The sequence below is a fragment of the Pezoporus occidentalis genome, unplaced genomic scaffold (assembly GCF_034315485.1).
Source record: "Pezoporus occidentalis ecotype Australia unplaced genomic scaffold, CSIRO_AGI_Poc_V1 ctg245, whole genome shotgun sequence".
Lineage (NCBI taxonomy): Eukaryota > Metazoa > Chordata > Aves > Psittaciformes > Psittacidae > Pezoporus > Pezoporus occidentalis.
The window spans coordinates 195,288-219,675 of record NW_026914340.1 but is presented as its reverse complement, the minus strand read 5'-3'; the positions used below and the strand labels follow the sequence as shown (position 1 = coordinate 219,675).

At 47.5% G+C, this 24,388-nt stretch overlaps 1 protein-coding gene across 6 annotated transcripts in view; it reads right to left on the bottom strand.

Annotated features, from left to right (window-relative positions):
• RD3 (RD3 regulator of GUCY2D) overlaps window positions 1–24,388 on the bottom strand; it is a 56,287-nt gene that overhangs the window by 4,591 nt on the left and 27,308 nt on the right. For 2 of the 6 annotated variants that reach the window (XR_009965607.1, XM_062622712.1), the window contains exons 1-2: window positions 15,499–15,804; window positions 6,129–6,438 (exon numbers count right to left, since the gene is read on the bottom strand). Coding sequence is in view for 5 of the 6 variants with exons in the window: in XM_062622712.1 (XP_062478696.1) it covers window positions 6,129–6,424 (296 nt within the window). In the remaining variant the exon portion in view is untranslated. Of the gene's footprint in view, window positions 1–6,128; window positions 6,439–10,039; window positions 10,476–10,523; window positions 10,663–15,498; window positions 15,805–16,048; window positions 16,092–24,388 lie in introns of those variants that run through there. The other 4 variants (XM_062622713.1, XM_062622711.1, XM_062622710.1 and 1 more) reach the window with 4 other exon arrangements.

Below are 24,388 nucleotides of genomic sequence, written 5' to 3'. Positions count from 1 at the left end.
TATTGGACATACATCTTAACAGCATGCTGTATCCCAGGTGTTTCAGTGTGCTTCTCTCACAGCACGTGTTGGCAGCTACGTGTACAGCAGTGGGGACACCACTACTGCATGCTGATGGAAATCTGTTCCAGCAGAAGCTGCAGGCCCTTGCAGGGTCAAGCTAGAGGCGTTTGATGCAAATGCCACCAGTCACCAAGATGTCCCTTAACCATTTCAGTTGCTGAATTCCTAACCCACCCCCTCCAAAAAAACCCAACCCTAAATGTGGACCACTGGGATGCAAACAGCCTCTGAGGCACCGTAGTTCACACTAGTATGGAAGTCCGTGCACAATACTGCCAAAGTGAGTTGTGCAGAGCCAGTAAGTGCAAGAGACTTGGTCTTGCTGAGTGTTACAACACTAAGAGGGATTTGCTGCACATGGCAAACATCCTTTCTGCTGGGGAGGCGCTGCAGTTGTGATTTCAAAGAGACAAAAATACAGTTTCCACAATAAATACACTTCTCCCTTTACTCTGTAGAGAAGCACAGACAGATGAGTCTATTGAAACCCAGGTCTTCACAACATTATAATTCTACCGAGAAAAGCACCTTCAAAGGGTTTTTACTGCAGAGGTGAACTGAATGAGTCATTCCATTATTTTATCTGCATGTGTATTTTAAAGAGAACTGCTGTCACGTTGTATCTATAGCTATCAGTACATCTTTTGTATTGGCAATTGTTGCACCCAAGAGGCCTCATCGCTGCCTCCAGTTTTAGAGGCTGGGTGGCATGCTGCTGGCCTGTGGCCCCAGAGCAGGTAGCACCATGTGTCAGGCTATAACTGGACCACGGAGTGCCTCTGGGAACAAGAGGGAAAACGGGTGGTATGATGACAAATTTATCCCCTGAGCACAGAACTCTAATACTAATGCCCTGTGTTGCTAATAATACTCCCAATCAAACTAGCTGAAATAGTTCTCTAAAATCAGCTTTCCGCCTTTGTAGCTCTCTGCCTGTTTGCGTTCTCCTTAGCTAGGGCAGCAAGAATTGGTTTTGCTGTTAAGATTTACCTCTGGCTTTTCAGGACCAACACAAGAACTACTTCAGATGGATCTGAGCAGGTCTAAGAGACAAAGAGAAGGTGAACCAACAGACTGTCTGCCAGTCACCCAAAGAAAAGCCACACTCATTCAGATGGAGAAGGGAAAAGGGGCCCTTTCCTCCCACCCAACAGGATGAACTAGCTTCACCCCTTTATTAATGCCCACCTAACTTCAGTACCAGCATGTTTGTGTAAGGAGCAGCCCCTGCATGAAGTCCAATAGGTGCGCATGCCACAGTTATTTCTCAGCAGAAAAGATGGACAGGTTCTGAGGGGGTGAGGTCTAGCTAAACCAGTCTGTGTGTCAGGAAATAGCTAGCTCGCTGTAGCCACCTACGCAGCATCGAAGCCATCCTTCCCAGTTACCAACGAAAACCAGTTGATGTACTGGATGATCAAGCAATCTGCTCTCTGCACAAAACACGCAACAGATAAAAACGGAACAAACCACTGGAATCAAGGAATATGGGCTTGTACCCTGGGAAACAAACTCCATGCAAAGCTGCTCAATGGAATTCAGCAGAAAAAAATTGCACAAGGCTCACCTATCTTCTAGCACAGGTTAACACCCTTACACTTTTGCATGGAATAGTTCCAGGCTAAGCAACTGCACATCCATATCCAGAAATCCCTCGACATGGTTTCCTTATTCATCAGAAAAGTGTACCTATGTTATCCCTGAAACAAGTGATCACACTACTGGTAGCCAATCTCTAACATTATGCAAGTCTCACAGTCTTAGACGTGACCATCAACAAAACTCACCTTGAACCAGCAAAGCAGCCTGGAGAGCATGTATACACACACACACACACACACAGAGGGATGAGCACATTCCCCACTCCAGGCTGTGTTCCAATCACAGCTCAGACAAATTTGTTCTTTACACTGTGAGCCTTCCATCTCCTTGTACAGCCAGTAGAACTGAGGAATCGGACAGCACTTGGCTCTTGCTGGCACTGCTTTGTAAAGCACTGTCACCTGCCCATGTTACTCTGTAGGTCCCCAGTTCAGTAGGTTTCCCAAGTACAGCCTGAACTTTAAAGACCTCTTAAATCCAATGGAAGTCCGTGGACTTAAACAGTGTGCTTATAGTTCAGTGTACTCCCGAGTGCCTGTCTGAACTGGGAGCTCTAAGTAGATTTAGTCACTCAAAGAAAACATGGGCTGCTTAGTGCTAATAATTAGCTGCTGACTCCTGAATCTATATTTTGAGCAGGGATTCTGGCTATATTGTAAAGCTATGCGGAGCTTTGCTAGGGAAGGCTGCTTGACCCCCACAGGACCATGGCATTCACTAACTCATATCACCTCAAACTTAAGCTCATGATAGTGAATCAGTCCGTGTCTGGTTTTAGGCATTTGTCTTACATTCAAGCATGGGAAGTCCACTTCAGCTATACACAGTTCTTAGGAAATTACAGTCCTTGGCCTGCAGTATTAATAACATCTAGGATCACCAAAATGCAGGTTTGCATTTCCATATTAGGCTTTTATTGTTTCACTTTTGCTGAAACTGAAAGAAATGAAACCGCTCTGATGGGAGCTTAAGCTGAGTAAGGATGGTGAAACCCTAGTGTTCTGTATCAGCCAGCTACTAGTTACTTGTTCAGTTTAACCATGGCAGGCAGCAAGGGCCTCGCCAAAAATCACCGACACTTCCTTCAAATGGCTCCAGGATTCCATTTGAAATCTAGTCTGTGATCTCCAACCCAGTGACCTACAGCTAAGTTACACCTGAATGCAACAGCTTCATTTGTATGGGGTGAATCAGTCTCCAGGTAGCTGATGGTACCCTTCCAGAATTTCAGGTGACTCACAGAGAAGTTTCTATTGGCCTGAAATACAAACCCAGGCAAACTGCACCTGAAGGAAAATCCCTCCCGTTTCAGAAGTGCTCCTTTCCAGCCTTGTCCACATCTGAAAGAGCACACTTGGAGAAACTCTGCTTCTCAGCAGATGTGACTGCAGCCACAGAAAAGGACAGTTTGGATGAGCATTTAGAAGAGCTTTGGAGAATGAAGTCACATCTCTGACAACTCAGACCCAAGTGTTTTGTTCTGGTTTTGACTCTGAGCTCCGAATCTCCCAGAGAAGGAGACTTCGTGTGACACAAACGAAACAAACACTGCAGCCTTACAAGGTGCATGCCGTTTGTGTGATTCAAGTGTTACACACATGTCGAGTACATCAGAAAGGACTTCACCTCTGAAGGTGTCCAAGGTGGAAGGGAAAGGATCCAGCTTAGTGTTTCAGCCAGAACCAAGGGCTTCGGTAAGGCACACGCTCTGCATTTGAACTTCCAAATGCAAGCTCATAGATCTTTTCAGTGGGAGATTTTCTTAAAGTGGCTACGTATTAGAAAGTCACAGAGGATTCAAGAGGAAACACCAGCAGTGCAGCAATCTGGTGGTTAAAGTACTACCCTGCAAATGTGGCCATTTCAGCTGAATTCCTGTTATACTGCTCTTGGGCAGTTGGGGGGAAATTACTAAAATCTCCATGTTACCTCACTGCCTGAGAGGAAATTTAGCGAGTTCTGGCTGTCTTTTAGTTACACTGTGTGCTCCCTCTTTCTGCTGTGCGTTTTCAGCCCCTAGCATGGCAAGCCTCATCCTTTTTAATTGGTTCCATAACAGTAATGAAGATTTCTGAACCACAGGGCTCTGGGCGAGAAGGTAGAAAAGAAGAAGGGTCAACTGCCCACATTTCCAACACAAGACAAAGGGATTGTCAAATACAACTAGTCCATACTAGTTTAAGACAAGCAAAATACAGTTTTCTCCAGCAGAGCTGTAGTTCAGGTGTGGAACTCTGCCTCGGGGTGCCACAAATGCTAACATTTACATGTGTTCAGAACCAAGAAAAGCAAACCCCACAACTTAGGCAAACTACTGAAAGAAAAAGCCACAGAGGGCAATTATGGACAGAAGGGCCACTTCTGGCTCCAAAAGTCTCCAAGGCCCAGTAAGCTGGAGGCGAAATACAAGATACTGTGATTGGCCACACTGTTGTATTTGCTTGCCCTGTTCTTTTCTCTTGTCCTTACGCTGATGCTACTGGCACTATCTCACAAACAGACAGCACATCAGATCAAACAGACCTTTGACCCAATCCAGTTCTGCTCTTACTGTGGCTATGGCATGCCCTTCTCAATCAGGGAACTGAACCAGCAAACGTTATGCAAGTCTCATTTATTTAATGTGGCTCTGCTAACCATAGTATGGAACAAAAAAACCATGCCACTTCTTGACTCATACTGTAATACAATTCATGATAGCCTATAATAGCAATTTCTAAGAGGATTTTAGGAGGATGGTTTTATCCTTCTTTAATCATGCCCACGTAGAGCTCACCAATGTTGCATGGGGTATGTTTCTCTACCGCCAGCAGCACGCTGAATCCTGAGCAAGCACTAGAAGCAGCACTGAAAACACACATCTTTGCATGAACAAAGCAGGAGCAAGCTGTAGATGGCTCAGCTTAATCCTCTTTCCTGAAGGAGCTGACAAAGCCTCCCAGCTCCAGCGGCTGAAGCCTGCTCTCATGGAAATAACCTGTTTTCCAGACAGCCCTTGCTTCGTGGCCCTGGGGAGGGTGAAAATAACTCTGAACCCCAAGGGCTTTGAAGTGGCTTGTTTACAGCATAGCTTGGAGTTAGACAAATGTAAGGCAGGTGCTGTTTCCAGCAAACTTCCACTGGGAAGAGCCTGGCCACTGAATGAGCCCAGATTTCCGATTCTGCCACAATGACAGCCTCTGCAAGAGCCAAAGCCCTGTGCCAGCTTGCCTCCAAGGTTCAGCCCCAGGGCAGATGAGGGCTAGAGAGGTAAGACAAAACACCAGCTCCTTCCAGCCCTCTTCCAGTTGTAATTCAGGAGCTGTAGATTCATTTGTTCGAGAGAAAAACGGGTGCCATCACATGCAGTGAGTGACTGACTGCAGGGTGCTGGGAATCCCTTTGTATATGCCCTGCCAGGACTGTTTTATTTCTAATCCCAGCTGAAGAATATGTTGGAAGAGGGGAAGTGGATTATACAGCCCCATTTCACATCTCGGCTTTGGCTAAGGTGCACTGCGCTGTGCTCAGCGAGAAGATTTAACTTGGAACACCTCTCCCAGAGGAAGAGAGTCACCTCTTTTCCCCCAGCTTGGGTGCTGGAGCAGGCTTAGAGCTATTTCTGAAGACATTTTCACTGAAGGTTACTCAGCTGGCCAGCAGCAAACCTAGATCCAGCACTTGACAGGCTCAACAGCAAGTCCAACAGGCTGTTATCTGTCCGTACAGTGCAGGAGGCAGAAGTACCATGTAGCTGTTCCAGCCAACAGCATGCCCCACCTGCCTCCTGCTCCACATGAAGGGTGTGGAGGGAGGGAGAAGCATGCAATCCCTACTTTCTGTGGGAATACCCGGCTCACAGGCTAACAACCACAATAGCACCTTTTGGCTAGTCTGGACACTGGGGACAAATGCCTCAATAGACCTGCTGGACAGCTTAAACCAAGGAAGGAAGGTTCCAGTGAGAGTGCATAAACACCAAAGCAGGTTGTTTGGAGGCTGCGGAATCTCCACCCTCAGAGATATTCAACAACAGACAGCACAAGGCCCTGAGTAACCTGATCTAACTCTGAAGCTGGCCCTACTTTGAGTAGGAAGTTGAAGTGTGTATCTCCAGAAGTCCCTTTAAACCTCATTTATTCTATGGATTCTAAAGACTGAAGCAGAAGCCATCACAATACCGGAATGGTAACTGTTCATCCGGCAAGACAAAGCTTCTCTGGCTGCTCAGGAGCATAAAGTACTCAAGCCAATCTCAGAGGGAAATGGCATTCAGTAACTTTATGGAGGCAATGGTACCACATTAAACTACCTTAAAACATTAGGTTTCTCTTCTTCCACAGAGACCCTGTCCCAGCATGACTTAAAATACAAGATGCCAAGGTTTGGTTCTGTTGATTCAAACCACTCTTCCTCCCCGCTCACATATCAGGAAGAGCAGATGGGGGAAGGAAAGGTCTGTATGAGCACATCTTTTACTGTACCTGAGTATGACAGGCCCACAGTAGGACGGGTGGATTTTGGTACACATATCCTCCAGCTGCAGGCGCTCTCCTGGGCTGATATCATAGCTCTGCTTTGGATAGCTGACCAGCCAGCCGTAGTCCACCCCAGTCTTGATCTTGCGATACTCATTCTCCCGCTCTCGCTGCTGCTTCTCTGCCTGCTTGGTCTGCCAGCTCAGCTCCATCATGAGCGTCTCCACCACCATCTCCGTGGGGCTCCTCTGGGAAATGCGGCTTGGGGGCTCGTTCCACCGGAACCAGGAGGCCAGTGACATAGTGCTCTGCGTGTCTTCCTGTGGAGGGGGTTGAGGGCAGGCAAAGAGAGAAAAAGAACAGTGCCATCATCACCAACCCCAGCCAAGAACCCTCTCCCCTGCATGTCCCGCTGAGTCTGTTGTTTGCCTAACACTGCTACTGGGTTAGCCAGTTAGGACTAACGGGTGCTGAGCACCTTGAGAGATCTCTCCTGCCGTGGCCAACCTGTGCAGAGGGTGATGCAAAGGGGGGAGAGACAGTTCCCTTGAACTGCCCATCACCACATCATTGAAGTGACAGCCACAGTTCTATGTCTGGAGTTAAGGAATAAGGATACCTTGCTCCCTCCAGGTCAGGATGGGAAGCATGTCTGAATCCTCATGGGAGGGCATGACCTTGCAGCAGCTCTATATGAAAACCTCAACACATGGAGTCCAACTGTTGCTGGGAGCCACATTCTAGCCAGCAGGAGATCCTTAGGGACAAGGGCAGGAGAGGTGACCTGGTGTGGTGGGTTGGCCCTGGCTGGACACCAGGTGCCCACCAAAGCTGCTCTGTCACTGCCCTCCTCAGCCGAACGGGGAAGAGCAAATACATCAGAAGGCTCGTGGGTCGAGACAAGGACAGGGAGAGACACTCACCAGTTACCAGCACAGGCAGAACAGACCCCACTGGGGGACATTGAATTGTTACCAATCAAACCACAGCAGGATGATGAGAAATGAACCAAATCTTACAACACCTTCCCCCCCCGCCTCCAGCCTGAGTCCCCTGCAGGGTCACAGCTCCTGCAGCAAACCTGCTCCAGTGTGGGCTTCCCATGGGGTCACAGCTTCCTGTGGGCATCCCCCTGCTCTGGCATAAGGTCTTTCATGGGCTTCAGGTAGAAACCTGCTCCCTCATTAACCTCCATGGGCTGTGGGGTACAGCTGCCTCCCCATAGGCTGCACCATGGGCTGCAATGGAGTCTCTGCTCTGGAGCATCTCCTGCCTCCTTCTTCTCCGACTCTGGTGCCTGCAGAGCTGTTTCTCTCCCATGTTCTCACTCCTCTGTCTGGCTGCAGCTCCTCCCAGGAGCCATCCCTGTAGCCTCCCCGCTACCACAACCTTGCCACACAAACCCAATCCACCGGGTAGGTTTGCTGCTGCTGTAATGTACGTGGTAAAGCTCACCTGTACTTCAGTAGTCCTGGCAGAAGCAATAGATACAGTAACTACAAGGCCAGGCAGAGCTTTACTCATTACTGAGCAAATGTGCTGTTGCAAGCAGGAAAGGCTGCAGCACCTTCTAGAAGCCAAAGTTGAATTATTAGCCATGTGAGAAGAGCATTACCACCAGTGTCAAGGGAACTGAGGCTGGGCTGACAGGGAAGGAGCCACATATCAAGGTTCAAATTGTTATTACTTCTAAGTGAGAGGTTTCTGCTGCTGGGAACATGGAGAAGGCAAAACAAACTGCACCGATCAGCTCAGCAAAAGATGGATTTAACCCTCCACCTGGCCAGTCCCTTCTTGGAGTCACTTCAAGAGGACAATGCATGGAACAAAGTTATTAACTATTGTATTTGTATTTAAACACAATGGAATCCAAAGCAGGCACTAGGGACGTGAGCAGGAGCAAAACAGCATCTGTTTCTTCACACAGCACACTTACGTGCCTTGCTGCTCCCTTCCTTTAGCCCCCAGGGAGAAGGGGTGGCACAAATAAGCGTTGCAGCTGGGATTACCAAAAAGCTACTCTGGGCAGCAGCCCAAGCAGGACATGGAGTTAACATGAAGGTAATGACTGAAGAGCCTCGTTCTGCAGGGCCAGAGCAAATCCTCAGTGATGAGGCACAGACACAAAGAGAGACATGAAAGGGAGAAAAAGAGGCTTTTGATTTAAGCTGCTGTACTGGGGCCTAGAGCCTTTAGTGACAATGCAGATCACCAAAAGCTCTTAACTACCCAGTACTCCCATTATTGCTGAGAGCCATAAGCTTCCAGACTCCCTAGAACAGCAGTGGTCCATAGGATTCTGCCTTCATTGCCTGGAAAACCATCACCATCTGCACGAGGTCTGAAGGACGCTTCAGTTGCTTTCATGCCTTTAGCACTTGCCATAACGTAGCCTTGCTCTCTTTCAAAAATGTTCATGTAATGTAAATATGTCACAGCATTTCAGTAGGGAAAATGCTCCAAACCCATGGCTAGTCTGTACAGTGCCCAGGTATGAAATTATCCCAGGATCTAATGCTTAATCTGTTCTAGAACCAGCAAGTTTGCCAAACTGCACCAAAGGACTCTTGTCTCTAATCCTCTATCCTACCTCTCCCAGCAAGCAACACCAGTTTCTCCAGGAGCGACAGCTTCCAGAGGACACAGATCTAGCCAGCTAGGTGTGCGAGGCCACAGACACTCTTTTGAAACTGCACAAACATTAGTACGTTTGCTGCTTTATAGTGCTTACATGTGAGAGATTGCTGTAGTGACCGCTCTTGCCCTGGAGTATCACCTATGATTATCCTTATGATAGCAGCCACAGTCAGCAACTGCTGGAAGTAATCTTGCTCCTCTCTCATTTCTGTGCTCAGCAGGAGGAGGAGCAGCAGCTCCTTTCATTTGCTTTCATGGCCAGGGTGAGTCCAGCTAACATTGCTCTGCCTGCCTGCTGCTGAAATACCTGCCCAAGACACGTGAATGAGCTCAGGTTGGAACTGATGTGTTGAAAGCTTCAACTCCGTAATCCCACCATCCTCACATGTACCTGGATCCTGCTACATGGTAGCCTCCATTCACCATCACACACTATTTAGGATGAAGATCCTTAAAACTTAAGGCCCATTCCTTCATCCTACCACTTATGTATCACATAGGTAAGCCCTACTAGCAACATAACAGACCACGAGCAGTTGTAAATGATTTGAAAGTCTCCTGTTTCTTTTCAGCTTATGTGACAACAGCAATTTTTCATAAGTTTTACAGACACCTGACCAATTCATGTATCATTATTGTTCCCATTTGTGCCTTCATCCGATGAAGGTGAGCGTGCCCTTCTGTATTTCACCAGCGAAGGGTTAGCTTGCTTTGTGCTTATTCTGGCTATGACCTGATCTCACACTGGTGTAACTCTGCTGATCTCAGTGTGTCAGGGGGAAATCAGTGTAACTGTGAACCTGAGGAATGCCCTTCCAGCTAGTCCAAGCTCAGCAGCTCGTTTGTTCATTAGAAGAGGAGCAAGAGGGGAATTTAGTGGTCAGAACTGGGAAAGAGAGCAAGGAGACCTGGGCTCTAATTTGACCTGCCCTGGCTTTCACATGGTCCTCAGCTATTCCTACTGCCTTTATGTTTTATGTCACAGGACTCTCCCAGAGGAAATAGTTCTGCAGGAGGAGAACCCTTTTACCTAGCACTGGTACTGAGGAGAACAATCAGCTAGGAAAGTGTTTTGGATAACTTTCTCTGAGCAAGGCTGCTGAATCTGAGCTCTGCTCTGTCCCAGAGCATTCATGAAGCACTGGTAAAAGGCAGTTTTGCTTTTCATATGGGAACATGGACACCCCTGACTCTGAATGGGGCTTCCACTTGTCTCTCATACATCACTTGAAAAATCTGCTTCCCCGAGAGAAGAGTACAAAGTCAGAAAAGCACCTTACCTGCAGTGGAAATGGCCTGGTCTCAAATGAAGACAAATCCTATGCAAGCATTACATGCTCACTGGCAGCTTGTGCTGGCTGCTCCTAAGGGAGTCTTGTTTGTATGAGATTGTTTCCTTCCCCATCTCTCATCCATCATCTCCTCCTTTTGAGAGCTGGAAACTGGCCATCTCTATTTAGCAGGCTTGACAAGCCACCACTCTTCCCACTGCTGGGCTTTGCAGCCTGCAGAAGATCCTGTGGGCTCCATTAATTGTGGCTGCTGGTTTTAATTGAAAGCTCACATGCAAGCTAATCATTAAATGGCTCAGAACGGCTTTCCTAGTAGGAAAGGCTCAAAGGGCTGTTGGCAGGACGTGGGCAACTGGAGGAAGGCAAAAGTTTCAGCCTGGCATTTCTTCAGGGGAAAAGGCCAAATTCACACTCTGCAAGCATTCACTTTACAATTCTTGAAAGAAAGACATTGCCCCAGCTGAGTACAGACCTTTATGTTGCACAGTGAGCCCATTTTCTGGTTCCTTGGAAGAGGCTATCCTGGGAGCTGACAGAATCCAGCTGAGGAAGTGCTCTGCTGCCACCCAACCAAAACCTCAGAGTGGTTTACACACATTCCACTCCAGAAACTGATCTGGGTTTCAAAACTTTTTCCTCCCTCACCCTAGCCCTTTGTCCAGAAGATAAAGCTTCCCCTCCCTCCATTGACTGTGTGACCAACCACCTCACAGTGCTGTAAGCACACATTTACCTCAGCTGTGTTGAAGTCTGGAGTACCTTGCTTCCTCTCCCACAGCCTTGGAGGGCTTGCTTCAGTGTCTAGTGACTGCCAGTAAGTCCCTCTAGAGTTTTGCATGTGAAAGGTTCCTGTTAGCTTTAGTTCTGAAGAAGCTTTCTGCCTTTCTCCAAATCTCATTTCTGTTCTCCATGTTGTCAGCAATTCCTCAGGTCTCCTCCTCACATACTTTACAGCTCTTTCTGTTCTCTTCTCGTGGCAGGTTCTGTACAGTATCACCTTGTCTCCTACTTTTTCACCTTCTCCCATATTTCCCCATATGATTTCCATTTCTTGCTCCAGAGAATGCACCAAAGAATCAGAATAAGTATGGGAGTTCACATGTCTTGGTTTTCACCTGCCTAGAGTAGGATTTCAGCCTTTCCTAGCTCTTCTATTAACAAAGTCTGTTTCTGTAGCCTGCTCTTTGGGTGTTCTTTGGCCATCTGCAGGCTGTTCATATAACCTGACAGACATCAGTCTTCTTCAGGCTCTTGCAGTGTGGATCACCACTTGCTAGACTTGCTGGAGCTGGGCTGCTTTCTGGTAAACCCTAAGTCAAGCAGCAGGACCCTTTTGCTTTGTAGAGGATGAACATCTAATCCAAATGATGAACAGCCTAATCCAAAGTCCAGTGATGTCAACGGAAATGTTGTCACTCAGCTGGCTATGGACAGAGTCCCAGGGAATCCACTGTCATCCAGGCAAGGCATACCAACAAACCACTGGGTTGAGGAGCTGGGAAATGCCTTCCCTCCCTTCTTATGGAGGTAGTTCCTTAGTGCCAGGGCTCAGAGAGACAGAACTACTTTTTCCACACACACCAGATGAGAGGGTAACAAACAAGGAAGGTTATTTCTAAGGGGAGTGGGACAGGCTCCATCCCCAAACTGCGTTCATAACAGTACTTACTAAAAGAGACATGCAGTCACAGGGAAAACAGAGGCCGTCAAATTGAAGAACATATTAAACATTTTTTTCTTCTTCTTTTTCTTCTCTCATTAACCAGAAAAGCTCAGCATCCTTTGGATAGCAAAGGATACCCAGTATCTCCCAAGACTGCACCTCATTGGTAGATTAAAGCCAGTTTGGCTACCCCCATCCCTGAATGGTGCAACATTTAACCAGCTTCTCCCGCAGACTGTAGCCATGGCTATGCTGCTTGCTGGGCCTGCATGGACTGGCACTGAGTGGCAACAACATCACAGGTCAACCCCAATGCGATTTCTTCTGTAATAAAGACATTTTGATTCTGTTCCGAACAAAGAATCTTAGCAAATTCTAATTCAAGAAACTGCTGCCAACACTTTGTCAGTTTTATTAATATACGCCATCATAGCTTTGTAAAAGGATCCCTGTTCTCTGTTCCCCACTGCTTTTTTGCAGAGTTCTTTATCTTCTCCATACAGAAGTTTTTACCTTACTAGGGTCCAAAGAACCCTACTTCCTATCTGTCTGGAATCTCTTATTTAGTGACATGGAAGGCCGTGGTGTTTACACATTGCCACACGACGGTAATCTTACTGGAAATTATTATAACCTCAGCCAGAGAACCCACATCTATCTCCCAAAGTTGCTACGAGGCAATTAATGCTGAAAAAGCAGTAGCTAGAGCTTTTCAATCAAGAAACTTAGAAGCAATGCATATAGAATGATGCTAATACAGCAGCATTCCTCATGCTGACCTGCAGAATACAGAGAGAGAACTGCTGGGGACGCTCAGAGGTGTGCTTAGGGACCACATCAGGGAACCTGTGTTTTGCTTTATGAGTGTACCGATTGCCTTGCTGTGATGGACACAAGCTATTTCTGGACCAAAACAAAAAAAGTCACAGCTAAAGTGCATTGAAGGACATGGCCCTGTCACCAGCAGCAAGGAGTTCTGAATAACAGAAGCACAGGGGATCGAGCCAACGTTTTAAATGGGACATTATTTACTGTCAAGTCTTCCTGGCTGCAGGTGTTGAGGACAGCAAAAATAGCCTCACAGCAGTGTCTAGGGGTGAGCTGACGTGACAGGGCACTGTGGCACTCAGCAGGCCACAGCGTGCCAGGTAATGCCTGTCTGCCCCTGGCAGGGCAGTGCTCACGGTCTGAGCAGCCTGCTGCAGGCTGACAGCTCCTGCTGCTGCCTAAGTCTGCTTCTGAATGACAAGTGATCTCAGAAACGTGTGAGAGCCATGCTGCCGTTCAGCATACAGTCTGATTTCTGCATTAGTGTTTTTTTTTTCTCCAGCAGACTGCATTCTCTGTGTTATAGAAATGGGCTGGGGCTTTGTCTGGTGTAATTGCCAAGGAGAGTTACAAGTCATTTAAGCCATTTGTGAATGTGCATGACCAAAAATCACTGTTAGCTAGCGTAACAGGACAGTCAGAGTGTACTATAAGGTGCTGCAACACAAAAGAGAAACAAAAGTGGTACCATTTCTACGACAGAAAGCTTGAAAGCCCTTCTATGGTACACATGAGTATGTCACTTTTTCTACAGCTAGTACCCCTCAAAAGATTTTTTGTAATGAAACTGTTTAAAATGGAGAACACACACAAAAATATTGCTCTCACCTCCCCAGCATCTGTTTAAATTGTAATACATCCCTAGAGCTTCAATCTTTTAGAGAACAGGTCTCTCTGCTGCATTTTACATCTGCCCTTTGATTGCAAGAGGGGTAAAGAAGCAAGAGTTCAGCATGAACTGGGCTCCACACTCCTGTATGAATGAGAAAGGTATTTTTCAGTGGCTAGCCAAAATACGGGGAGAGAGAAAAGGTAGTTGATCTAACAGGTACTGCTTCACGATCTACCATAGAACTGCACTAATATAAACCAGATTTGCCTCACCAAAGTAAATAAAAGAGCTGTGTTGATTAACTGCAGATGAAAATCCAGTCCACAGATCTTAAAGAAAAAGGGGTGGAAGAGCCTAGAGCTCTACTAATGACTGGGACTCTCTACAGAGGATAATCTTTGTGTTATCTGCAGAAGCAAAAGGGTGGGTGTTACTCAAATCTGCTTATGAAGCAGAGTAGCATCTTACAGTTTGTCTACTTAGGAGAGCAAATGAGTTCCATCTGCTGAGAAACAGGACTATGTTCATGCCAAATTCCCGCTCATGCTCTGAACAGTATTTTCTAATAGCAACCATAAAAAGCACTCCATGAAATACAACCTGTACTGGACTGTTACCTACACCTGATGAAGGGAGGAAGTTGAAACGTGCTGATCTGCTCTGTTTGCCTGCCTTGTTAGTAAAACACCTACGTTTTGCTCAGCTCTTGCTGTGCTGGATCAAACACACCTTCAATTCTGTATCTTTCTTTGATCCCTGCAGACTACAAAGCCAGGTTTCCAGTCAGGACAGAGAGACCTAAAATATTCTTTACCATTCATTCAGCCATGGAGATGAGAGTTCAGAAGATAGCACAGATAAATAGGGTTCCTGTTACTAAAACGACTTAAACCATAGGAAAAATACATAAATAAATAAATAACCCCCTGTATCGCTGCATAAAGCAATAGCAACAATAGCATCCAACGGAAGGCTCCACAAAAGGCTTTCAGAATTAAAACTCAGATCCCCAGCTCCTTTCTCTTATTCTACTGTCACTGTAGCTATACAGTGTTATTAAAAGAGCAGTCATGTCACAAACTAGAGTTTCTAACACTGTCATTCACTGCAGATACTTACACCTACAGGATTACTTAAAGTAAGAGCTTGAAACTCAGACCCAAAAGCCTATTTCACCTGTTCTCAGGCCCACTGAAGTTTTGGGGGTTTTATTCACATGTAGTGGCATAGACCAGACAAAGTGCTGTGAAAATGGGTGTGCATTCACCACCCAGACTGAGGACTGATTCTTCTGTGAGAGCAGGAGTAACTCACAGCATCATAAGGTGAGAATGCATTTTAATGGATGCCTGTACATTCCCATTCAGTACTGAAGCTTGGTTACGGTATCTATCAGAAAGAATGTTGACCGGAGATCCCCAAACTCTCACTGCGTCTCAATTCACTGCGCAGCTATTAGCGTGAGCTCCCCCTTACTGGAGAACACTAAGACCAGTGTTAAAGTCTGGTGACAGGAGTTACTTAAAAATACACATGGCTTTAAAATTAGCACCCAAAAGAATACCAAGGTAACAGCTCGAAAACTTGAGCCTCTCTTCATAGGGATCACACACAGCACAGGGAGCAACCGGCAGAGCTCTACTTGAGCCTCTCTTCATAGGGATCACACACAGCACAGGGAGCAACCGGCAGAGCTCTGGGAAAGCTCACCCTTTCCTTGCCTGAGCCACCTACGGCCCATCCACAGAGAAGCACAAGCAATGAAGAGCGCTCTCGTGGAACAGATTTTAACTAGTGTGTTGGCAGCAAGTGATGTACAGGGTGTAGCGGGCTCTCAGTTACACTGCCGTCACTCCGCAGCTATCCGACTGGCCTTAGCGGCTGGGGTTACTAAACATCGGGGTTCCACACAGAAGACACGTAGTAGGGCAGGTGTTTAATCTGAGAGATCTCAAACACGAGCGGGGTAAGTTTAAAGCAGCATAAACCACGCTTTCCTCCCCGGCTGCCCACTCTTTCTGTGCCCGGTGCTCAGCCATGCAGGCAGCCGTGCCCGAGCCCAGCCTGGGACTAGAGCTGGGGCACCCCAGCCCCTTCCCTGCCCGCCCACCCACCCCGCCTCACCTCGGGCAGCGGTGCTCCTGTGCGGGCAGAGGGAGCCGGGCTCGGCGAAGAAAGGAGGACAGGGCTTGAAGTGAAGCCCTCTAGAGTGGCCCCGCCAGCTTAAATCCACACTGGGGTAGGGATTAGCCCCGGTGACGAGGGATAACAGCTGTGTTTACAGCAGTGCTTTGGAGCTATCAGGGCTTGGTGCGCTACCTCGACAAGGTACCCGTCGAAAGCAACGCGCTTCGGGACCCGGGCAGAGCTCGGTGCCGGTTTAAAAGTCCCTCCAAACCCTGAGAACTTTGTGGGGTTTCTATGGGCAGCTCAGCCGCTTCTGTGAAGAACCGGGCGGAATTCACACAAAAAACCGCACTTCAGGAAGCGGCCGCGGCTCGGTCCCTCAGCCGCCCCATCCCAGCGCCTCACGGCTCCGGGCCGGGCGGGAGCCGCTCTGCTCGGGCAGCGACACCCGCAAACGCGGGCCCCCCGCGCTCCGCTCGGCACCACCTCCGTCCCGCCGGGCTCCCGTCCCGCCCTCCCGCCGCCGGCAGCCTCCCCTCCTCCTTACCGCGCTCACCCGCTCCCGTCCCTCCGCCGGAGTTGAGCGGAGCCGCCGCCGGCTCCCGGCGGGCTGAGGCGCGGCCGCGCTCCCCCGCCGGCGGTTGCTGTTGCCATGGCGACCACGCTGAGGCGGTTTGACCCAGGGGCGGCGCGCGCCGGGCCCCGGCAGGGGCCTGCTCTGCGCGTTGAGTGTGCAGTGGTGAATAACGGAGCGGGGGAACGGCGGGGTCACGGGGCCGCTGGGGATGGAAGGGACCTTAAAGCGCATCCAGCTCCAGCCCCTGCCACGGGCAGGGACGCCTCACACCGGAGCAGCTTGCTCCAAGCCCCTGGGTCCAGCCTGGCCTTGAACACTGCCAGGGATGGGGCAGCCACAGCTTCTCTGGGCACCCTGTGCCAGCGCCTCAGCACCCTCACAGGGAAGAGCTTCTGCCTTAGATCTAACCTGAACTTGGCCCCGTTTCAGTCTGAACCCATCACCCCTTGTCCTGTCGCTGCAGTCCCTGATGAAGAGTCCCTCTCCAGCATCCTTGTAGCCCCCTTCAGACACTGGAAGCTGCTCTGAGGTCTCCACGCAGCTTCTCTTCTCCAGGCTGAACAGCCCCAACTTTCCCAGCCTGTCTCCTTACGGGAGGTGCTGCAGCCCCTGCTCATCCTCATGGCCTCCTCTGCACCTGCTCCAACAGCTCCGTGTCCTTCCTATGCTGAGGACACCAGCACTGCGCGCAGCGCTGCAAGTGGGCTCTCAGCAGAGCAGAAGGGCAGGATCACCTCCTTTGACCTGCTGGTCTCTGTGCCGGTGAAGCAGCCCAGCACACGGGTGGTTTCCGGGCTGCGAGTGCACGCTGGCTCATCTTCAGACTGTCATCAACCGGTCGCTCGCATTTATTTATCACCACGTCTTCCAGCAGCAGCTAGAGCGGTTCAAAGGGCTTCCGTCATGGGTCACAGGTTTCATTGGGTTTAGAGGGATGAGGAATGAGGAGGGGTTGGCGTGGGAGCTAGAAGGGAATGAGGGAGGTGTAGAGGAGAAGGCTAAGGATGGGGTTTTGTGTCGTTGGGAAGGTGAAGGACGTGCAGTGTCAGAGGGAACAGCTCCATCTGTGAAACAAGCACGTTACAAGAACAGTCCTGTGCACTGGGATCTGAAAGAGATGTGTGTGGATCTGGAAAACCATGAGGAGTGGCTGTGCTCATGAAAAGGTCGGTGAGGAGAGCTGTATGTAGTGAGAGGTCAGTGAGGTGAAAAAGAGTGAAAACTGGCCTGGAGACCATGCAGGTCTGTACAGTACATGCATAAATCAGAACAGAGCAGCTCCAACATTGCGGGCTAAAAGATTCCCAGCGCAGTCTAAATTAAAATGTATGAGGACTTCTTTTCCTTTTGTCTAGTTTATTATTAGATCAAATAACAAAACCAGACTAACAAAGAGATTAGAAGCATTTTCTGCTCTAATTATCTGTGGAGGATTACGTGTCTGTCCCCAGCTCCAGCCCAGCCCAGCCCTGCACACCACCCAGTCTGCAGAGGTTTATAACATTCTGGCTGTGCTCTGCTCAACACGGGATGGTTGAGTTTTAATTAAAAGCTATCTTAAATGGCTAAAGACCTTTACATTTTCACCCATTAAAACTTCTTTCAACAGTCATCAACTCTGACTAATGCAGAACAAACCCCGTCTTGAAAATACTTAGGGACCAGGAGGATCAGGTGTTGTATTTTCAGTGTGGTGAATGCATGGGAAACTCCTGCCATGAATTCGAGAGAGTGGTGACTGGGGAATATCTTCAGGAGCATTTCTTTGCAGATATATAAGCCTCACAATGAAAAAAGTCATTTATCTCTCCTATACCTTATTAAGCGTTGAAACCAAGGATTCTCCTGCTCTTGTACTGATAGGACTTACCTGATCAGCCAGCGTTGAAACCAGCAGTTGCTTAGTGCTCTGGTAAGGCAGACAGGGTAAAGCTTTATTCCATGTTATGTTTTCCAGGACAATTCCATAATTATCGAGTTTCACCATTATCATTTGTAGTGCTGTCCGTTCGGGACCGCTGTTTTGTGTGATTTATCGGATGCTGCCCTCACTCACCTGGAGCACCCCAAGCTGCAGGCCCCTGTGATGGGAGCTGTACAGCCTTCACGTTTCCATCACTGATAAAAGTCAAGCATAATGTGGTAAGGTTATATCTGGCCTGCTGGGTTTTGGCTAAGTTGGTGAAGCATACCAATGAATATAATGGGGCTCACAGAGGGAACATTGCCTTTTTCATAGGCTTAAAACCCAGCTTAGAAAAGTGCCACTTTCAGAGCTATCTGTCATATTTTTGCAGTGCTTGTTTTCGCTCAGCAAAGCAGTTTATCACTGACTGGGGAGGTCTTCTTCCTGCTGTTGACTTCCAATCCAGTCAGCCCACCCACATAGAAGTGCACTATAAGCAGAAAAGAGAAAGTTCATTCAGCCTCTAGCAGCAGTCCCAGCCTTTTTGTGGCTGAGGCTCCTTTGGGAAAACTGGCGGTGTTACCCAGGCTTTCCTAGTGAATGTCTCTTTCTTTTCCTCCTCACTGTGGGGCTGCCCCTTTCTCCCTCCACTCGGTTGCGGGCATGGGGGTGTGCCCAGCAAGGCTTGGGTTTGATACTTCAGCTGCTGTAGGGTGTCCCCTCACCCCAGAGGTATCAGACTGCCATCAGGAACCACAATCCAGAAGGGAAAAAAAATCAACTCAGAAAACAGTATCCTGGGTCAGTAAAAGAGGCAGACACTTGGATACTGTGTCCCAGGGCACAGCTGGATGAAGAACACGCTATACAGGTCTTGCTCAGGAAAACCTCTTGGATAGGACTGTTGCAGACAGAGTTGTATTTCATCAAGGACTTTTGTCTTAGATCAACATACCATAATGTCATTGCAAAGATAGTTCTTGCTATAGTGAAAAGCATTTCTCCTGTACAAGCTCCTGAGTGAGAGGCCCGCTGCTGTATCTGAGTAGGCTCTGATGTTCGCTTTTTGCTCTTCTCTCATTTAGGAGGAGATGACAGTTGCTATGGTTGACTAAAGCCTAGAGATACTGAAGCCATTGAAAACAGAATCACAGCGTGCTGCACCGCCAGGAGTGGAAAAAGGTCACTTAAAATTAGTATTAACTAAAGGAAGACATTTAAGGCAAGAAAATCAAGCAGAAGCAATCACTTCAGACAATAGATTTGCATAATGGACAAGTATTTATTGTGAATGAGCCTCCAAGCTAAACATTTCAAAGGACACCAGGAAAGCAATAGGAAACGTTTGCTTCACTGTAGGGAGGTGGAATGAGATACTGTTAGGAGCACTATGCCCCTAACCTCGATGGCACTAGGAAGTGACAACCAACACATTTCGTCTTTGCTGCATGCATTGCCCACTCAGTGCAGCCAGCTTTAACTGCTTATTCCATCTGATGTACTGTGATCAGTGAAGAGAGACTGGATCTACACTGCTCCTTGTGTACTACAGAACCCTGTTGCAGTGATTGTAGTTAGCTACAGCCCTCAAAACCACTGATAGTCGTTCACGGAGACTACCCAGAACACAATAACCGAATAACCTTCCAGCCATGATGCAGCCCCTTCTCCCTGAAACATCCTTTAAGCTGGGGATTCAGAGCTGACAGAACCACTGATGCTTTTGCCTCTGTGCGTCTGAAGAAGGCAGCGCCAGAAAACCTGATACACAGGTGTTAAAATGTTGTTCCTTCCTTCTCGCCTTTGTGTTCACCATCATAAAGAAGCGTATAGCAGAAGTGTGGTGGTCTGTTTAATTGTGGATTAACTTCAGCGAGCAACCCAACAAATATTAATTCTGTATTTTTAGCGCTGTGAGTGAAAATGATGAAGTGTCATGAAATATTCAGCCAAAAACCAGATGTAGAAAGGCAAGCTGAGCAGCAAAAATTACAACACAGATGGTTGTGGTAAATTAATTGAAGACACTTAGGCTGCAAGGGGGGAGATGCAAAAAAAAACCTGCCATAGAGCCTATAAGTAGACAGATGTCAAAAATATCTGTGATTATGCACTTAATTGCACTCTCTGTGATTGCTTGATTCCTAATGTGCACTATTAACACACAGTAATCTCCAAAGGGTATTGTCAAGGTTGTTGGCTTTTAAAATGACCACATCTCAAAGGCTGTCACAGTCCCTAATACCACCTTTTCACAGGGGTAGTATGTTTTTCAGCCAGAATTTTCATTATGTGACAAAAATTGCTTTAGTACTAGAGATGGAAATGCTTTCGCACCATATTTAAAGGGGTTTTGCCTCTGTCTTACCCGAATACGCGTTGTTAAACTGATGCGAATGGAACTGACAGCAATTCACAGATTTTCATTAGTCCCAGGACGCTTTGAATTGTTTGTTCTCTTGCATCCAAAAGTGAATTTTGCACTGTCCAAAATTCAGTGCAACAGGAATTTTGCCATTAAATTCAGCAGGAGCAAGACTTCGTCCATACACTGAGTCTGCTCCAGAATCCAGAGGCGATTTGAGCTGATTTACAGGGGAATTAAAAACAAAAAGTGGTTGGGAGAAGGAAGATGATAATGCTGTATTTCTTTTAATACAAACGTAGAACATAGAGGGTATCCAACTGTTGCTCCACGCAGTGTATAACCTAATTACATCACTGAAACTTTATGGGATGTCTTGTGCAAGAAATACTAGCTTTATCAGACACAACCCTTCCGGAGACATCAGCAGGAAAACAGAAGCCAAGTATACCTATGGAACTGCTTTGGGGATATGAGACTGGAGGACACAACAACAGGGAGGCAAGAACTGAAACCTCAGACAAGTCCCAGTGGGATCACACTGTTTGTGTAGTGCCTCCCAAAGAACATTGTGCCAGCTCTTCCCACTCTGAGGCAGACAGAGCTCTGGAGCATGCCTGTATCCTCAATGGGTCTAACAGATGCTTCTTTTAAACGCAGGGTCCAAAATGTCCCTGTCACTACATCCTCAGGCCTTAAAGACTACATACTGCAGCTAGGGAAGTAGGATCACCCTTTTTCTATTGCTAACAACTGCTTAAGAATAAAGGTTTCTGAAATGATGGTGTTTCACAGAGAGGGCACCCTGTGGACGTTTGAATCAAGCGCACATTCATTGGGGTATCACTTATAGCCACGGATCTTACCTGGGTCAATCACATAGCACATGGAAAACACTAGTAACTAAGTAGGTTTCAACCCAGCATTTGGGCTGCTCCTGACACTGCTCCACCAGCCTTCCAAGCACTCAAATACTGGCCATGAGCATCAAATGCCTTTTGGCACAGCTAGAAACAAAAGGTGGCATACCGCAACCCTCACACGGGCTTGGCCCTGGAGAAGTCTTTCTTTTCAGGGAGGCTGCTCCCTGCTTAGCCCATGCTTTCTACACTTAGAATCATAGAGTCATGGAACAGTTCGCATTTAAAGCCAGAAGAGCCCAGAAGAGGGTTGCGGGGGCAAGGGGAGATTCTAGTTGCTGCTTGGGGGTCACAAGCAAGCCATTAAAGTAGGATCACAAGGGTGGGGAACTGAGGAATTCTGGCATGGGTTTGTTTTTTCAGTTCTTATAAAACTTGTTCTCTTTAAAATGTGGATTCTTCAGGTATATCTTAAATGCCTTGAACAGAATTCCTTCAGTTGAACGCCCGTTTTCCAACAGATATGTAGCATTACCCACCCACAGACCTGTATTTCTTTCAGCGTGGGAGATCAACATTTGAAACTCTAATCCCACAAATGCTGAGATTTATTCTAAATCTAGAGCCTGTGATTTATTTATTTATTTGAAGTTGCATTTAAATTCAACTCAACAATTGCTCTTTCCTTACAGCCAGCCCCAGGCCACCCCATTCATCCATTACCCAGCATTATGCTGAGACCACCAGCAACCGAAGACAGCACATGCCGCAGGGGGGCTTCACTGGGGAAGGTGTTGAATGCAGTGATTTAGCAATAGCACATGTTTTTAGTCTCTTAAGCAGACGGTGATCTATGGAAGCAGATGCAACTAGTAAATTGTATTCACAACACGTAGAGAGTCAGCTCAATCGGTCCTGAGCCTCTGTGCCCACAGCTGAGTTGTAGTATCTCACTGCGGCACGGTCCTGCACAGCACTGGAAGGTAAAACTCCATACCTGCGGTGTGGAGCAGCAAATAAACGCAAGAGAACATGCAGAGGGTGCTGGGCAGCAGCTATCAAGATGTATTTGAAATAACTCAGGCTCAGCCTAGCTGAGATCTTCTAATTTGATGCTTATCTGCCAGTCCACCCCGCAGGATGACAGAAATGCTCTGGAGCCTGCCAGTAAAATGTTCTACATCATAACTCAAAATACTAATTATTTGACAAGCTAGTGCTCATTTTCTTATCAGGTTTCTGTTGTGATTATAAATGGTTAAGCAAGCTGTATAGTAGGAGACGTAATCTGCTGTAATACGCCGTGGTCTGATGCACGCACCTAGATTGGAGTGTTACTTAAGCTTTAATCCCCCAGAAAACAGTGATTACCCACAGGGACAAGTGGAGGGCTGTTTATAGTATAGTTGCCAGACAACAGTGCACCATTTAAAGTCTGTTTGTCCAAAGATTAAGGCATTTCCGAGGCTAACAACTTTTCCAACGACCTGCTTATGAAAAGTGGAATTTAAAACATGCAGATTTTCAAGAGGGAAGAGAGGAACATCATTATTTGTTGGCAGTTTTGGTGACATGGGGAAACAGTGAGTGTGGGGCAGAATGGAGAGAAAGAGTTCTATAGGGCTTAGTCTGCAGAGAAGCAGCAAAGGAACAGCAAGGTGGGGACTGTGCACAGGTACTTGCCACCCCTCTGCACACCCAAGGTCTGCATTTCCTCAGCGTTTCTATAGTAGTGCCACTACTTGGATGCTCTAAAGCCGTCCATTGGCCCCCTCACAGAGAACAGCCAAAAAGAGTAAAAAATGACAATGTGCACCATTAAATCCGTCTTTTCCCCCCTTTTCCTCTCCTGCGAGTGTTACAGTGACTACCCTTGCTCCTTTTGGCAAGGCAGGGTGTGTGAATGGTGCAGAGCTGGGCTGCATTTATCAAGATCTCTTTGGAAATGCTCAGCTACAAACTACATTGCTAATGCCTAACTGGTGCTTCCTTACACACTGCAATGCTGTCACACATAGTTCTGCCTCTTCTCAGAGCTTTTTGTTGTCTCTTTGACCGCATTGTCTTTTCCTTCTTCCCAATACAGACAATGAAGCAGGGAAGGAAGATGGGTGGGAAGGGGAGAGGGTCCTGGGTATGAAAGAAGCAGGAGGACAAGAAAGGCAGTGGGCTCAGAGAAGCGAGATTCTCCTGACCTGTCCTTTAGATCCCGTTCTCTGGTTTGCAAGAAGCAAGTGTCTGGATGACATAGTCTTTACAATAGATGGCCTCCGGGTTGCTTGGCAACTTTCTGAAAGAGTCTTGGGGCTCTGCAGAGAAGGAGCTGTTTGAAGTGTGTATGAGTGCTTCACAACCCAATCCTCTCAAATGATCATCTCCAAGCTCTTCTTAATACATGGCAACAAGACTGTCGCTTTTCATGTTGCAAAGTCCATGGAGGACCTTACAGACGCTTGGTGGCTGAAATGCCCTCCTATGACCTCTTCCTCTACATGGAGAAATTCAGCGAGTTTGGGCAACTGTGCCACAACTTGTGCAGAATCAAAATCCTGTCCTTCCAGGCCTTATTTTTGCTGCCCCACGGACATTCAGGGACTGTTTGTGTGGTGAAAATGCATTCCCCCAAGCAAGGATTTAAGGATAATGTCCACTTTGCTGCCAAATAAAGGTAGAGGCAGCTCCAGTCAGTCCTTCATGATAAGAAGGTCATTGCAAAATGATACATTCTCCAGTCAGTCTCATTGGACACTAATAAAAATACCCAGTGGAGCCAGGCTCATAGCACATCCCTGTGAGACCTTATCTGAAATTACCTCTTACACTGACATAGAGGAAGCAGAGAGAGCTCTGAGAGTGGTTTTTCAACCAGCACTTCTTTGTTACTGTGGTACTTCATCTACACCACAGCATCCCTAGTGCGTCATTAACTTCTAAATGGTGGCACAGAAAATCTGTGCAGCTGAGAGCAGGATTTGGCCTGCATATTACTAAGATTTGTTGTTCTGGTCCGTGCTCTTTCAACAGCCATCAAGTTGAGGACTATCTATTCTCAGCTTGAGGAATGGCATTAATGCACAGCATCGTGAGGAAAGCAGAGATACATGGCCCCCAAAGCACTGCCTTCTTGTGAGACAAAGGCAGTCAGGGCCAGCTGGAACTCCCAGGCCACCCATTTAGAC